This window comes from Anomaloglossus baeobatrachus, chromosome 4 (genome assembly GCF_048569485.1).
Source record: "Anomaloglossus baeobatrachus isolate aAnoBae1 chromosome 4, aAnoBae1.hap1, whole genome shotgun sequence".
In the NCBI taxonomy this organism is placed as follows: domain Eukaryota; kingdom Metazoa; phylum Chordata; class Amphibia; order Anura; family Aromobatidae; genus Anomaloglossus; species Anomaloglossus baeobatrachus.
The window spans coordinates 637,574,400-637,588,916 of NC_134356.1; the positions used below are offsets into that span (position 1 = coordinate 637,574,400).

At 53.3% G+C, this 14,517-nt stretch overlaps 1 protein-coding gene across 1 annotated transcript in view; it reads right to left on the minus strand.

The window, feature by feature from the left end:
- Positions 1-14,517, minus strand: part of PIWIL2 (piwi like RNA-mediated gene silencing 2) — a 376,860-nt gene that overhangs the window by 132,656 nt on the left and 229,687 nt on the right. The window contains exons 13-14 of the mRNA XM_075346446.1: positions 13,574-13,658; positions 13,399-13,485 (exon numbers count right to left, since the gene is read on the minus strand). Of these exons, the coding sequence (XP_075202561.1) occupies positions 13,399-13,485; positions 13,574-13,658 (172 nt within the window). The remainder of the gene's footprint in view (positions 1-13,398; positions 13,486-13,573; positions 13,659-14,517) is intronic.

Consider the following 14,517-nt stretch of genomic DNA (forward strand, 5'->3'; position numbering starts at 1 on the left):
TGAATGCGGAGCTGAATGCCAGGCACTTCCGGTCATGCGCAGTATAAAGCCGGGTCTACGCATCCTGACTTCAGACAGGATCAGTGCGCATGACCAGAAGTGTGGGACATTCAGCTCAGTGTTCACTGCGGACACAGATACACGGGTCACTGCTGGTGATGCTGCATTGAATAGCATGTTAGCACGCCCCTATGGGCATACTAACATGTTAAGAGGGTGGCTAGTCGGGTGAAGTAATGCCTTCACGACTAGTCCCTGGCCTCATTAGCATATGATAAAGAATCTTTAGAAGAAGGGAATTTTGTTTACTTACCGTAAATTCCTTTTCTTCTAGCTCCTATTGGGAGACCCAGACAATTGGGTGTATAGCTTCTGCCTCCGGAGGCCACACAAAGTATTACACTTTAAAAAGTGTAACCCCTCCCCTCTGCCTATACACCCTCCCGTGCATCACGGGCTCCTCAGTTTTGGTGCAAAAGCAGGAAGGAGGAAACTTATAAATTGGTCTAAGGTAAATGCAGTCCGAAGGATGTTCGGAGAACTGAAAACCATGAACCAAAAGAACAATTCAACATGAACAACATGTGTACACAAAAAAACAACCAGCCCGAAGGGCACAGGGGCGGGTGCTGGGTCTCCCAATAGGAGCTAGAAGAAAAGGAATTTACGGTACGTAAACAAAATTCCCTTCTTTGTCGCTCCATTGGGAGACCCAGACAATTGGGACGTCCAAAAGCAGTCCCTGGGTGGGTAAAAGAATACCTCGATAAAAAAGAGCCGAAACGGCCCCCTCTTACAGGTGGGCAACCGCCGCCTGAAGGACTCGCCTACCTAGACTGGCGTCTGCCGAAGCATAGGTATGCACTTAATAGTGTTTCGTGAAAGTGTGCAGACTAGACCAGGTAGCTGCCTGACACACCTGCTGAGCCGTAGCCCGGTGCCGCAATGCCCAGGACGCACCCACGGCTCTGGTAGAATGGGCTTTCAGCCCTGAAGGAAGAGGAAGCCCAGAAGAACGGTAGGCTTCAAGAATCGGTTCCTTGATCCACCGAGCCAAGGTTGACTTGGAAGCCTGCGAACCCTCACGCTGGCCAGCGACAAGGACAAAAAGCGCATCTGAACGACGCAGGGGCGCCGTGCGAGACACGTAGTGTCGGAGTGCTCTCACTAGATCTAAGGAGTGCAAATCCTTTTCACATTGGTGAATTGGATTAGGGCAAAATGAAGGTAAGGAGATATCCTGATTGAGATGAAAAGGAGATACCACCTTAGGGAGAAATTCCGGGACAGGACGCAGAACCACCTTATCCTGGTGAAACACCAGGAAGGGGGCTTTGCATGACAGCACTGCAAGCTCCGACACTCTTCGGAGTGATGTAACTGCCACTAGAAATGCCACCTTCTGCGAAAGACGTGATAAAGAGACATCCCGCAGCGGCTCGAAAGGTGGTTTCTGAAGAGCCGTTAGCACCCTGTTAAGGTCCCAGGGTTCCAGCGGACGCTTGTAAGGTGGGACTATGTGGCAAACTCCCTGCAGGAACGTGCGGACCTGCGGAAGCCTGGCTAGGCGCTTTTGAAAAAATACGGAGAGTGCCGATACTTGTCCCTTGAGAGAGCCGAGTGACAAACCCTTGTCCATTCCGGATTGAAGGAATGAAAGAAAAGTGGGTAAGGCAAACGGCCATGGAGTAAAACCATTATCAGAGCACCAGGATAAGAAGATTTGCCAAGACCTGTAATAGATCTTGGCGGACGTTGGTTTCCTGGCCTGTCTCATGGTGGCAATGACATCCTGAGATAACCCTGAAGACGCTAGGAGCCAGGACTCAATGGCCACACAGTCAGGTTGAGGGCCACAGAATTCAGATGGAAAAACGGCCCTTGTGACAGCAAGTCTGGGCGGTCTGGAAGCGCCCACGGTTGACCCACCGTGAGATGCCACAGATCCGGGTACCACGACCGCCTCGGCCAATCTGGAGCGACGAGAATGGCGCGACGGCAGTCGGACCTGATCTTGCGTAACACTCTGGGCAGCATCGCCAGAGGAGGAAACACATAAGGCAGTCGAAACTGCGACCAATCCTGAACTAATGCGTCCGCCGCCAGAGCTCTGTGATCTTGAGACCGAGCCATGAATGCCGGGACTTTGTTGTTGTGCCGTGACGCCATGAGATCGACGTCCGGCGTTCCCCAGCGGCGACAGATCTCTCGAAACACGTCTGGGTGAAGAGACCATTCCCCCGCGTCCATGCCCTGACGACTGAGAAAATCTGCTTCCCAGTTTTCTACGCCCGGGATGTGAACTGCGGAGATGGTGGAGGCTGTGGCTTCCACCCACTGCAGAATCCGCCTGACTTCCTGGAAGGCATGACGACTGCGCGTGCCGCCCTGGTGGTTGATGTATGCGACGGCAGTGGCGTTGTCTGACTGGATACGGATCTGTCTGCCCTCCAGCCACCGATGGAAAGCCAATAGGGCTAGATATACTTCTGAAGGGATGACTCTATCGGAGTCCAGGTTCCCTGAGCCCTGTGGTGGAGAAAAACCGCTCCCCACCCTGACTGCTGGAGAGTCCCCAGAGCGACGGTAAGGCTGTGTTGACACGCCACCCGAGAAGGTGCCCTGACTAGGAGATCGTCTAAGTAGGGAATCACCGAGTGGCCCTGAGAGTGTAGGACCGCCACGACGGATGCCATGACTTTGGTGAACACCCGTGGGGCTGTCGCCAGGCCGAAAGGCAATGCCACGAACTGAAGGTGTTCGTCCCCGATGGCGAAACGCAAGAAGCGTTGATGTTCGAGTGCGATCGGCACGTGGAGATAAGCATCCTTGATGTCGATCGATGCTAGGAAGTCTCCTTGTGACATCGAGGCGATGACCGAGCGGAGAGATTCCATCCGAAACCTTCTGGTGCTCACATGTCTGTTGAGTAGTTTGAGGTCCAGAACGGGACAAAATGATCCGTCCTTCTTTGGCACCACGAACAAGTTGGAGTAAAAGCCGCGACCACGTTCCTGAGGGGGAACGGGGATCACAACTCCTTCTGTCTTCAGAGCGTCCACTGCCTGAAAAAGTGCGTCGGCCTGAGCGGGGGGCGGAGAGGTTCTGAAGAAATGAGTCGGAGGACGAGAGCTGAACTCTATCCTGTAACCGTGAGACAGAATGTCTCTCACCCATCGGTCTTGAACATGTGGCCACCAGGTGTCGCAAAAGCGGGAGAGCCTGCCACCGACCGAGGATGCGGCTCGGGGATGCCGAGAGTCATGAGGCCGCCTTGGAGGCAGTGCCTCCTGCGGCCTTTTGGGGGCGTGACTTGGACCGCCACGCATAGGAGTTCCTCTGGCCTTTCTCCGGCCTGCTGGACGAAGAGGATTGGGGCTTGGCGGAGGGACGAAAGGAACGAAACCTTGATTGTATTTTTCGTTGCTGAGGTCTCTTAGGTTTGGACTGGGGTAAGGAGGAGTCTTTTCCCTTGGATTCCTTAATAATCTCATCCAATCGTTCGCCAAACAAGCGGTCGCCAGAAAACGGCAAACCGGTTAGGAACCTCTTGGAGGCCGAGTCTGCCTTCCATTCGCGCAGCCACATGGCCCTGCGGACTGCCACAGAATTAGCGGATGCCACCGCTGTACGGCTAGCAGAGTCTAGGACTGCGTTCATGGCGTAGGAAGAAAAAGCTGACGCTTGAGAAGTCAAAGACGCAACCTGCGGAGCAGAATTACGTGTGACCGCATTAATCTCAGCCAGACAAGCTGAGATTGCTTGGAGTGCCCACATGGCTGCAAAGGCCGGGGCAAAAGACGCGCCCGTGGCTTCATAGATGGATTTCACCAGGAGCTCTATCTGCCTGTCAGTGGCATCTTTTAGTGATGTGATCGAAAAACGCACTACGTGTACGTTTGGGGAACCTAAACTGGTGTTTCTCCTGCTGAGACGCCGACTCCTCTACAGTAGGAGGCGGGGGAGAGAGATCCAACACCTGGTTGATGGACGAGATAAGATCATTCACTAAGGCGTCCCCTTCAGGTGTATCAAGGTTAAGGGCGACGTCAGGGTCAGAGCCCTGAGCTGCGACGTGCGCCTCGTCCTCCAGAGAGTCCTCAAGCTGGGAACCCGAGCAGCGTGAAGAAGTCGGGGAAAATTCCCAGCGAGCCCGCTTAGCCTGTCTAGGACTGTGGTCCGGGCAGGAGTCTTCCACGTGAGACCTAGGGCCCAACCTGGGGGCGCGCTGCGGCGCGGACCGAGAGGGGCCTGGAGGCGACGATCCAACAGGGGCCGGGGCCTGTGTAAGGACCGGTCTGGACTGCAAAGCTTCTAGCAGCTTGGCAGACCATTTGTCCATAGACTGAGCCATGGATTGTGAAAGTGACTCAGAGAGTTTCTCAGCAAAGAAGGGAATTTTGTTTACTTACCGTAAATTCCTTTTCTTCTAGCTCCAATTGGGAGACCCAGACAATTGGGTGTATAGCTATGCCTCCGGAGGCCACACAAAGTATTACACTAAAAGTGTAAAGCCCCTCCCCTTCTGCCTATACACGCCCCGTGCTCACGGGCTCCTCAGTTTTGGTGCAAAAGCAAGAAGGAGGAAAAAATTATAATTGGTTTAAAGTAACTTCAATCCGAAGGAATATCGGAGAACTGAAACCATTCAACATGAACAACATGTGTACACAAAAAACAGGGGCGGGTGCTGGGTCTCCCAATTGGAGCTAGAAGAAAAGGAATTTACGGTAAGTAAACAAAATTTCCTTCTTCTTTGACGCTCCATTGGGAGACCCAGACAATTGGGACGTCCAAAAGCAGTCCCTGGGTGGGTAAATAATACCTCATAATAGAGCCGTAACCGGCTCCGTCTTACAGGTGGGCAACCGTCGCCTGAAGGACTCGCCTACCTAGGCTGGCATCTGCCGAAGCATAGGTATGCACCTGATAGTGTTTCGTGAAAGTGTGCAGGCTCGACCAGGTAGCTGCCTGACACACCTGCTGAGCCGTAGCCTGGTGCCGCAAAGCCCAGGACGCTCCCACGGCCCTGGTAGAATGGGCCTTCAGCCCTGAGGGAACCGGAAGCCCGGAGGAACGATAAGCCTCGAGAATTGGTTCCTTGATCCACCGAGCCAGGGTTGACTTGGAAGCTTGTGTCCCTTTACGCTGGCCAGCAACAAGGACAAAGAGTGCATCCGAGCGGCGCAGGGGCGCCGTACGAGAAATGTAGAATCTGAGTGCTCTCACCAGATCTAACAAGTGCAAATCCTTTTCACATTGGTGAACTGGATGAGGACAAAAAGAGGGTAAGGAGATATCCTGATTAAGATGAAAGGGGGATACCACCTTAGGGAGAAATTCCGGAACCGGACGCAGCACCACCTTGTCCTGGTGAAACACCAGGAAGGGGGCTTTGCATGACAGCGCTGCTAGCTCAGACACTCTCCGAAGCGAAGTGACTGCTACTAGGAAAACCATTTTCTGCGAAAGGCGTGAGAGAGAGATATCCCTCATTGGCTCGAACGGTGGTTTCTGAAGAACCATCAGCACCCTGTTCAGATCCCAGGGTTCTAACGGACGCTTGTAAGGAGGTACGATGTGACAAACCCCCTGCAGGAACGTGCGAACCTGTGGAAGTCTGGCTAGGCGCTTCTGAAAAAACACAGAGAGCGCAGAGACTTGTCCCTTAAGGGAGCCTAGTGACAAACCCTTTTCTAATCCGGATTGAAGGAAGGACAGAAAAGTGGGCAAGGTAAACGGCCAGGGAGAAACACCCTGAGCAGAGCACCACGACAGGAATATTTTCCACGTCCTGTGGTAGATCTTGGCGGACGTTGGTTTCCTAGCCTGTCTCATGGTGGCAATGACCTCTTGAGATAATCCTGAAGACGCTAGGATCCAGGACTCAATGGCCACACAGTCAGGTTCAGGGCCGCAGAATTCAGATGGAAAAACGGCCCTTGAGACAGCAAGTCTGGTCGGTCTGGTAGTACCCACGGTTGGCCGACCGTGAGATGCCACAGATCCGGGTACCACGACCTCCTCGGCCAGTCTGGAGCGACGAGGATGGCGCGGCGGCAGTCGGCCCTGATCTTGCGTAACACTCTGGGCAACAGTGCCAGAGGAGGAAACACATAAGGGAGTTGAAACTGCGACCAATCCTGAACTAAGGCGTCTGCCGCCAGAGCTCTGTGATCTTGAGACCGTGCCATGAACGTCGGGACTTTGTTGTTGTGCCGGGACGCCATTAGGTCGACATCCGGCATGCCCCAGCGGCAACAGATCTCCTGAAACACGTCCGGGTGAAGGGACCATTCCCCTGCATCCATGCCCTGGCGACTGAGAAAGTCTGCTTCCCAGTTTTCTACGCCCGGGATGTGAACTGCGGATATGGTCGAGGCTGTGGCTTCCACCCACTGCAGAATCCGCCGAACTTCCTGGAAGGCTTGCCGACTGCGTGTCCCGCCTTGGTGGTTGATGTATGCCACCGCTGTGGAGTTGTCCGACTGAATTCGGATCTGTTTGCCTTCCAGTCACGGCTGGAACGCTTTTAGGGCAAGATACACTGCCCTTATCTCCAGAACATTGATCTGAAGGGAGGACTCTGTCTGAGTCCAAGTCCCCTGAGCCCTGTGGTGGAGAAAGACCGCTCCCCACCCTGACAGGCTCGCGTCCGTCGTGACCACAGCCCAGGATGGGGGCAGGAAGGATTTCCCCTCCGACAGAGAAGTGGGAAGAAGCCACCACTGAAGGGAAGCTTTGGCTGCCCGAGAAAGGGAGACGTTCCTGTCGAGGGACGTCGACTTCCTGTCCCATTTGCGGAGAATGTCCCATTGAAGTGGCCGCAGATGAAACTGCGCAAAAGGAACTGCCTCCATTGCTGCCACCATCTTCCCCAGGAAGTGCATGAGGGGCCTCAGGGGGTGTGACTGACCATGAAGGAGAGATTGCACCCCTGTCTGTAGTGAACGCTGTTTGTTCAGCGGAAGCTTCACTATCGCTGAGAGAGTATGAAACTCCATGCCAAGATATGTCAGTGATTGGGCCGGTGTCAGATTTGACTTTGGAAAATTGATGATCCACCCGAAACTCTGGAGAGTTTCCAGAGCAATGTTCAGGCTGTGTTGGCATGCCCCTTGAGAGGGTGCCTTGACAAGTAGATCGTCTAAGTAAGGGATCACCGAGTGTCCCTGAGAGTGTAGGATTGCCACCACTGTTGCTATGACCTTGGTGAAGACCCGTGGGGCTGTTGCCAGGCCAAAAGGTAGTGCCACGAACTGAAGGTGTTCGTCCCCTATGGCGAAGCGCAGGAAGCGCTGATGCTCTGGTGCAATCGGTACGTGGAGATAAGCATCTTTGATGTCTATTGATGCCAGGAAATCTCCTTGGGACATTGAGGCGATGACAGAGCGGAGCGATTCCATCCGGAACCGCCTGGTTTTCACATGCTTGTTGAGCAGCTTTAGGTCCAGAACGGGACGGAAGGATCCGTCCTTTTTTGGCACCACGAACAAGTTGGAGTAAAAACCGTGACCCCGTTGCTGAAGAGGAACCGGGATCACCACTCCTTCCTCCTTCAGGGTGCCCACCGCCTGCATAAGAGCCTCGGCTCTGTCGGGGGGTGGAGATGTTCTGAAGAAACGAGTCGGAAGACGAGAGTTGAACTCTATCCTGTAACCGTGAGATAGAATGTCTCTCACCCATCGGTCTTTTATTTGTGGCAGCCAGGCGTCGCAAAAGCGGGAGAGCCTGCCACCGACCGAGGATGCGGTTTGAGGAGGCCGAAAGTCATGCGGAGGCCGCTTTGGGAGCGGTTCCTCCGGCGGTCTTCTTAGGACGTGACTTAGACCGCCATGCATCGGAGTTCCTCTGATCTTTCTGAAGCCTTTTGGACGAGGAAAATTGAGATCTGCCCGCGGTCCGAAAGGACCGAAACCTCGATTGTACCTTCCGTGGTTGAGGTCTGTTTGGTTTGGACTGGGGTAAGGATGAATCCTTTCCCTTGGATTGTTTAATGATTTCATCCAATCGCTCACCAAACAAGCGGTCGCCAGCCAATGGCAAACCGGTTAAGAACTTTTTGGAAGCAGAGTCTGCCTTCCATTCACGTAGCCACATGGCCCTGCGGAGTACCACAGAGTTGGCGGATGCCACCGCCGTACGGCTCGCAGAGTCCAGGATAGCATTAATGGCGTAGGACGCAAACGCCGACGCCTGATTGGTTAAGGACACCACTTGCGGGGTAGATGTACGTGTTACTGCATTAATCTGCACCTGACAAGCTGAGATAGCTTGGAGTACCCATACGGCAGCGAATGCTGGGGCAAAAGACGCGCCTATAGCTTCATAGATGGATTTCAACCATAGTTCCATCTGTCTGTCAGTGGCATCTTTGAGTGAAGCCCCATCTTCCACTGCAACTATGGATCTAGCCGCCAGTCTGGAGATTGGAGGATCCACCTTAGGACACTGAGTCCAGCCCTTGACAACCTCGGGGGGGAAGGGATAACGTGTGTCCTTAAGACGCTTGGAAAAACGCTTGTCTGGACAGTCTCGGTTTTTCTGGATTGCCTCTCTGAAGTCAGAGTGATCCAGAAACATATTTAATGTACGCTTTGGAAACCTGAAACGGAATTTCTCCTGAGAAGCAGACTCCTCAATTGTAGGAGCTGGGGGAGAAATATCCAACACCTGATTGATGGTCGCTATAAGGTCATTCACTACTGCGTCACCTTCAGGCGTATCTAGGTTGAGAGCGGCTTCAGGATCAGAATCCTGATCTGATACCTCTGCTTCATCCTCCAGAGAGTCCCCCTGCTGGGACCCTGAACAGTGTGATGAGGTGGAGGGAATTTCCCAGCGACCCCGCTTGGTCGGCCTGGGACTGCGGTCCGTGTCAGAGACCTCACCCTGGGACCTATGGGATACCCCAGGGGCACTTTGCTGTTCCAAATGAGGGGGACCAGGGGTCAAGGATTGGATAGAGCCCGGGGCCTGAATCACCGGTCTGGACTGCAATGCTTCCAGTATTTTAGCAGACCATTTATCCATAGTCTCAGACAGTTTGTCAGCAAAGGCTGCAAACTCCGTCCCTGTCACCTGGACAGTGGTAGCAGGTGGATCCACCTGGGCCGCCAGTCGCAGAGGCTCCGGCTGAGTAAGTGCCACAGGGGCCGAGCATTGCAGACAATGAGGGTCAGTGGAACCTGCCGGTAGTACAGCTGTACATGAGGTACAAGTTGCAAAGTACGCCTGTGCTTTGGCACCCTTGCTTTTTGCAGATGACATGTTGTCTCCTCTGAGAACAACCAGGAGGGTATATAGCCAAAAATCAACAGAGCGACCGTACAGTGCAATGTATAGCCTATAAGCCTATATATATATATATATATACACTTCGGTACTCAGTGGGGCCAGCACCATAGGTGCTGCTTACCGACCGCTCAAAGCAGTTGTGTGGTCACCGGATTCCCTGCCTGGGTCTCCCTGTGTTGTCTCTCCTCTCCAGCGTCTGAATCGCTGACAGGAATGGCTGCCGGCGTTCTGTGTGGAGGAGGAGATCGTGGGCGTGCCCAAGAAAAGTGCGGGAATCCAGTGCCCCACTGTACTGAGTGAGGGGGGAGGAGGATACTAATGTATGCTCCAGCCCTCCGCTGATGATCCGTGCAGCGTCCCGCCCCTTCCCTGACTGGCAGGCCTGTGGGCGGGAATAAACGACACTAGGCCGCAGAAGCCGGGGACTAAAGTTATAAGCGCGGCCGGCAATAAGCGCGGCCGCGCGGTAGTCCCCCGGCGCACAAACACACCCAGCAGTGCTGGAAAGTCTCTGGCACAAGCGCTCCATGTCCGGCGCACTAACACGCCCAGCCGTGCTGGAAAGTGTCTGGCACAAGCGCTCCATGTCCGGCGCACTAACACACCCAGCAGCGCTGGAAAGTGTCTGGCACAGGCGCTGCATGTCCGGCGCACTAACACACCCAGCCGTGCTGGAAAGTGTCTGGCACAAGCGCTCCATGTCCGGCGCACTAACACACCCAGCAGTGCTGTAATGTGTCTGGCACCAGCGCTCCATGCGCGGTCCCCACGGGGACACAGAGTACCTCATAGTAGCAGGGCCTTGTCCCTGACGATACTCAGCTCCTATCCTGCAGATTCCCAGGGGCTGCGGAGGGAGCACGGTCCCAGTGCCTAGAGACCGGTTCTGGATCCCACTTCACCCAGAGCCCTAAGGGATGGGGAAGGAAAACAGCATGTGGCTCCTGCCTGTGTACCCGCAATGGGTACCTCAACCTTAACAACACCGCCGACAAAGTGGGGTGAGAAGGGAGCATGCTGGGGGCCCTGTTATGGGCCCTCTTTTCTTCCATCCGACCTGGTCAGCAGCTGCTGCCGACCAAGCTGTGGAGCTATGCGTGGATGTCTGCCTCCTTCGCACAAAGCATAAAAAACTGAGGAGCCCGTGAGCACGGGGGGTGTATAGGCAGAAGGGGAGGGGCTTTACACTTTTAGTGTAATACTTTGTGTGGCCTCCGGAGGCATAGCTATACACCCAATTGTCTGGGTCTCCCAATGGAGCGACAAAGAAAGAGGCGAACTCTGTCCCTGCCGCCTGGACAGGGGGAGCAGGGGGGTCTACATGAGCCGAGGGGCCCACTAGTGACCGAGGCTCCGGCTGAGCAAGCGAAACAGGGGTCGAGCATTGCTCACAGTGAGGGTAGGTGGAACCCGCAGGTAACAGAGCCCCACAAGAGGTACAGGCCGCAAAAAAAACCTGTGCCTTAGCACCTTTGCTCCTTGTGGACGACATGCTGTTGTCTCCTAGGAGAGTGATCACTGAGGGTATATGGGAAAGGGTATACAGCCCGACCGAACAGAAATTATATATATATATATATATATAAATAAATAAATAAATACGGTGACCGGTGTGGCTTTCCGACTGCTAAAAAGCGGAGTGTGTGTCCTCCAGATTCCCTGCCTTAGGTCTCCCAGAGCTGCAGAGCTCTTTCCTGATAATCCTCCACCGGCAGAATGCCAAAAAAATGGCTGCCGGAGCTCTCAGGGGAGGAGTGGAGCCGTGGGCAGCGCTAGGAAAGTGCGGGAATCTGGGGTCCCCACAGTGATCAGTGAGGGGGGAGGAAACATACAGGATGCTCCGGCCCTCACATCCGACGTCAGGTCGGCAGTCCCGCCCTTACCCCTGACAGGCAGGCCCGGGGGCGGGATTTTTGCTACTAGGCCGCGATGAAGCCAGGGACTAAATTTAAGACCACGGCCGACAAGCAGGCGCGGTCGGCGCGGACGTCCGCCGGTCTTCTCAAATCAGCAGCTGCTGCAGCGTCCGGGAAGAAGGCGCTCCCTGCACAGTCCCCATGGGGACACAGAGTACCTTAGAGATGCAGGGCCCGGTCCCTGAGGATGAATAGACTCCTGTCCGGCAGATTCCCACAGGGGCTGCGGAGGGAGCACGGTCCCAGTAAATGGATGACCGGTCAGGATCCCACTTCTCCCAGAGCCGCTAAGGGATGGTGAAGGAGACGGCATGAGGCTCCGGCCTTTGTACCCGCAATGGGTACCTCAACCTTAACAGCACCGCCGACGTAGTGGGGTGAGAAGGGAACATGCCGGGGGCCCCGTGAGGGCCCACTTTTCTTCCAACCGATATATAACTAATATGAGAATGCATGAGTGGATGTGTGCCTCCTTCCACACAAAGCATAAAACTGAGGAGCCCGTGATGCACGGGAGGGTGTATAGGCAGAGGGGAGGGGTTACACTTTTTAAAGTGTAATACTTTGTGTGGCCTCCGGAGGCAGAAGCTATACACCCAATTGTTTGGGTCTCCCAATGGAGCGACAAAGAAATACCTTTTCTAAAGATCTCTTTATCTGTGCTACTAGATACAGGGACGGTTAGGCAGGGATTAGCAATATACACCCAGATCTGCTCATGGTTCTGGGTTAATAGAGGACCTGACAGGTTCCCTTTAATGGTTGTGAAACGTCTCATTTGTTCCCCCTTTTGCTTAAGGGTACCGTCACACTTTAGCGATGCTCCAGCGATCCCAGCAGCGTTCTGACCTGGCAGGGATCGCTGCTGCGTCGCTACATGGTCGCTGGTGAGCTGTCAATCAGGCAGATCTCACCAGCGACAAGTGACCAGCCCCCAGCGACGCGTGGAAGCGATGCTGCGCTTGGTAACTAAGGTAAATATCGGGTAACCAAGCAAAGCACTTCGCTTGGTTACCCGATATTTACTTTGGTTACAGCTTACCGCAGGCTGCCAGAAGCCGGCTCCCTGCTTCTTGCACATTCAGATTGTTGCTCTCTCGCGGTCACACACAGAGATGTGTGCTTCACAGCGGGAGAGCAACGTCCAAAAAATGACCCAGCACTGTGTGTAACGAGCAGCAGTGGCCAGATCGCTGCTCAGTGTCACACACAGCGAGATCGCTAATGAGGTCACTGGTGCGTCACAAAAACCGTGACTCAGCAGCGATCTCGCTAGCGATTTCACTATGTGAAAAGTACCCCTTACATGCATATGGAGTTTTACTGAAAATTAAAGGGAATCTGTCACTAGGATTTTGCTACTTAAACTGAGAGCAGCATAATGTAGAGACGGAGATCCTGATTCTAGCGATGTGATACTTAGTGGGCTGCTTAGTGTAGCTTAAAAAAAAAAAAAAAGTTTAAATCAGCAGGAGATTATCATTACAGGACTACTTGATGTGCTGCAGGTAGTCCAGCAAATTCATGAGCTCTGTACAACTTGTAGCTATGCAGCAGACAAAACATTGATTTTATCAAAATGACAGCAAACAGCTCAGTAAGTGACACATCGCTGGAATCAGGGTCTCTGCCCCTACATTATGCTGCTCTCAGATGGGGGAGTAAAAAATGTGGTGACAAATTCCCTTTAAATAAAAGAGTAACATTTATAGAAATCCAGCAGCACTTTTTCAATTTTCATTTATAATTATAATATAATGAGTAATTCCCCAGAACCAAGTAGCCAAAGTGCTTAGAAAGTTTCTGCTGGTGCCAAAGTACAAACAGGCATCACACAAGGGGGTCTCTTGCTCAGGCAGACCCGAATGCCTGCTGCCAAGGCTTGCCCCCCAATAAAGCACGTTTGCAGGGGAAGCTCGATTCTTGTGGAAGGGTTTGTGTCAAAATCAAGTTGAACAGTTAAAATTCCTTTACTGGGTCTCGGGATGTGAGTAGAGCTGGGACTTCCTTCTATCAGCTAAAGCAGCAAGTTGCTGCAGTAGGATATTTGGCCGCCTGTTGATTTCCTCGGATGAGAACAGCTCATCATCAAGGTATCAGTAGTCGACTGTTTCAATAAGTTGAGATGAGATGACCAATATACATCTATAAGCACTGCCCTCCTCATCAGACATTGTACTATTACCTTCATGGCTCTAAAGTCTTTCCTCATTTTGTCCGGAATGCCAGTCATGTAGGAAAGTTCTGGCAGGAGGAGGACCATGCCCGGCATCTGAAATGAAACCAGCAACATGGACGGATTCAGAAAGAAAGGTAAATCAGTGTCCACCCTCACCCCGACACACAGACACCGCCGTCACCTTGGTACGAGCATCTTTCCTCTCCTTGGGCCTGTGAACTAGGAGCGGCTGGTCCACCTCTTTCACTGTAATGCCGTAATTCTTACTGCAAGAGGATACACACATGATGAGCGCAGCGAGACCACACACCGGACTAATGCAGAAACACATTACACATGATTGTTACTGGGGAACTAAGGGTACAGTCTCACTAAACGACGTACCAGCGATTCCGACCATGATATGACCTGGTCAGGATCGCTGCTGCGTCGCTACATGGTCGCTGATGAGCTGTCAATCAGGCAGATCTCACCAGCGACTAGTGACCAGCGACTCGTAGAAACGATGCTGCACTTAGTAACCAAGGTAAATATCGGGTAACTAAGCAAAATGCTTTGCTTGGTTACCCGATATTTACACTGGTTACCAGCGCACACCGCTTTTCGCTGGCTCCCTACACTCGTAGCCAGGGTAAACATCGGGTTACTAATCAAAGCGCTTCGCTTACTTACCCAATGTGTACTCTGGCTACGTGTGCAGGGAGCAGGGAGTCGGCACTGGCAGCCTGAGAGCGGCGTACGCTAGTAACCAAGGTAAATATCGGGTAACCAAGCAAAGCGTTTCACTTAGTTACCCGATGTGTACCTTGGCTACGTGTGCAGGGAGCCAGCTTCTAGAAGCTGCGGACGCTGGTAACCAAGGTAAATATCTGGTAACCAAGAAAAGCCTTTGCTTGGTTACCCGATGTGTACCTTGGTTACCAGTGTCCGCAGAAGCCGGCTCCCTGCACATTCAGATCGTTGCTCTCTCGCTGTCAAACACAGCGATGTGTGCTTCACAGCGGGAGAGCAATGAGCAAAAAATTAACCAGAGCTGTGTGTAACGATCAGCGATTTCACAGCAGGGGCCAGATCGCTGCTCAGTGTCACACACAGCGAGATCGCTAATGAGGTCACTGGTACGTC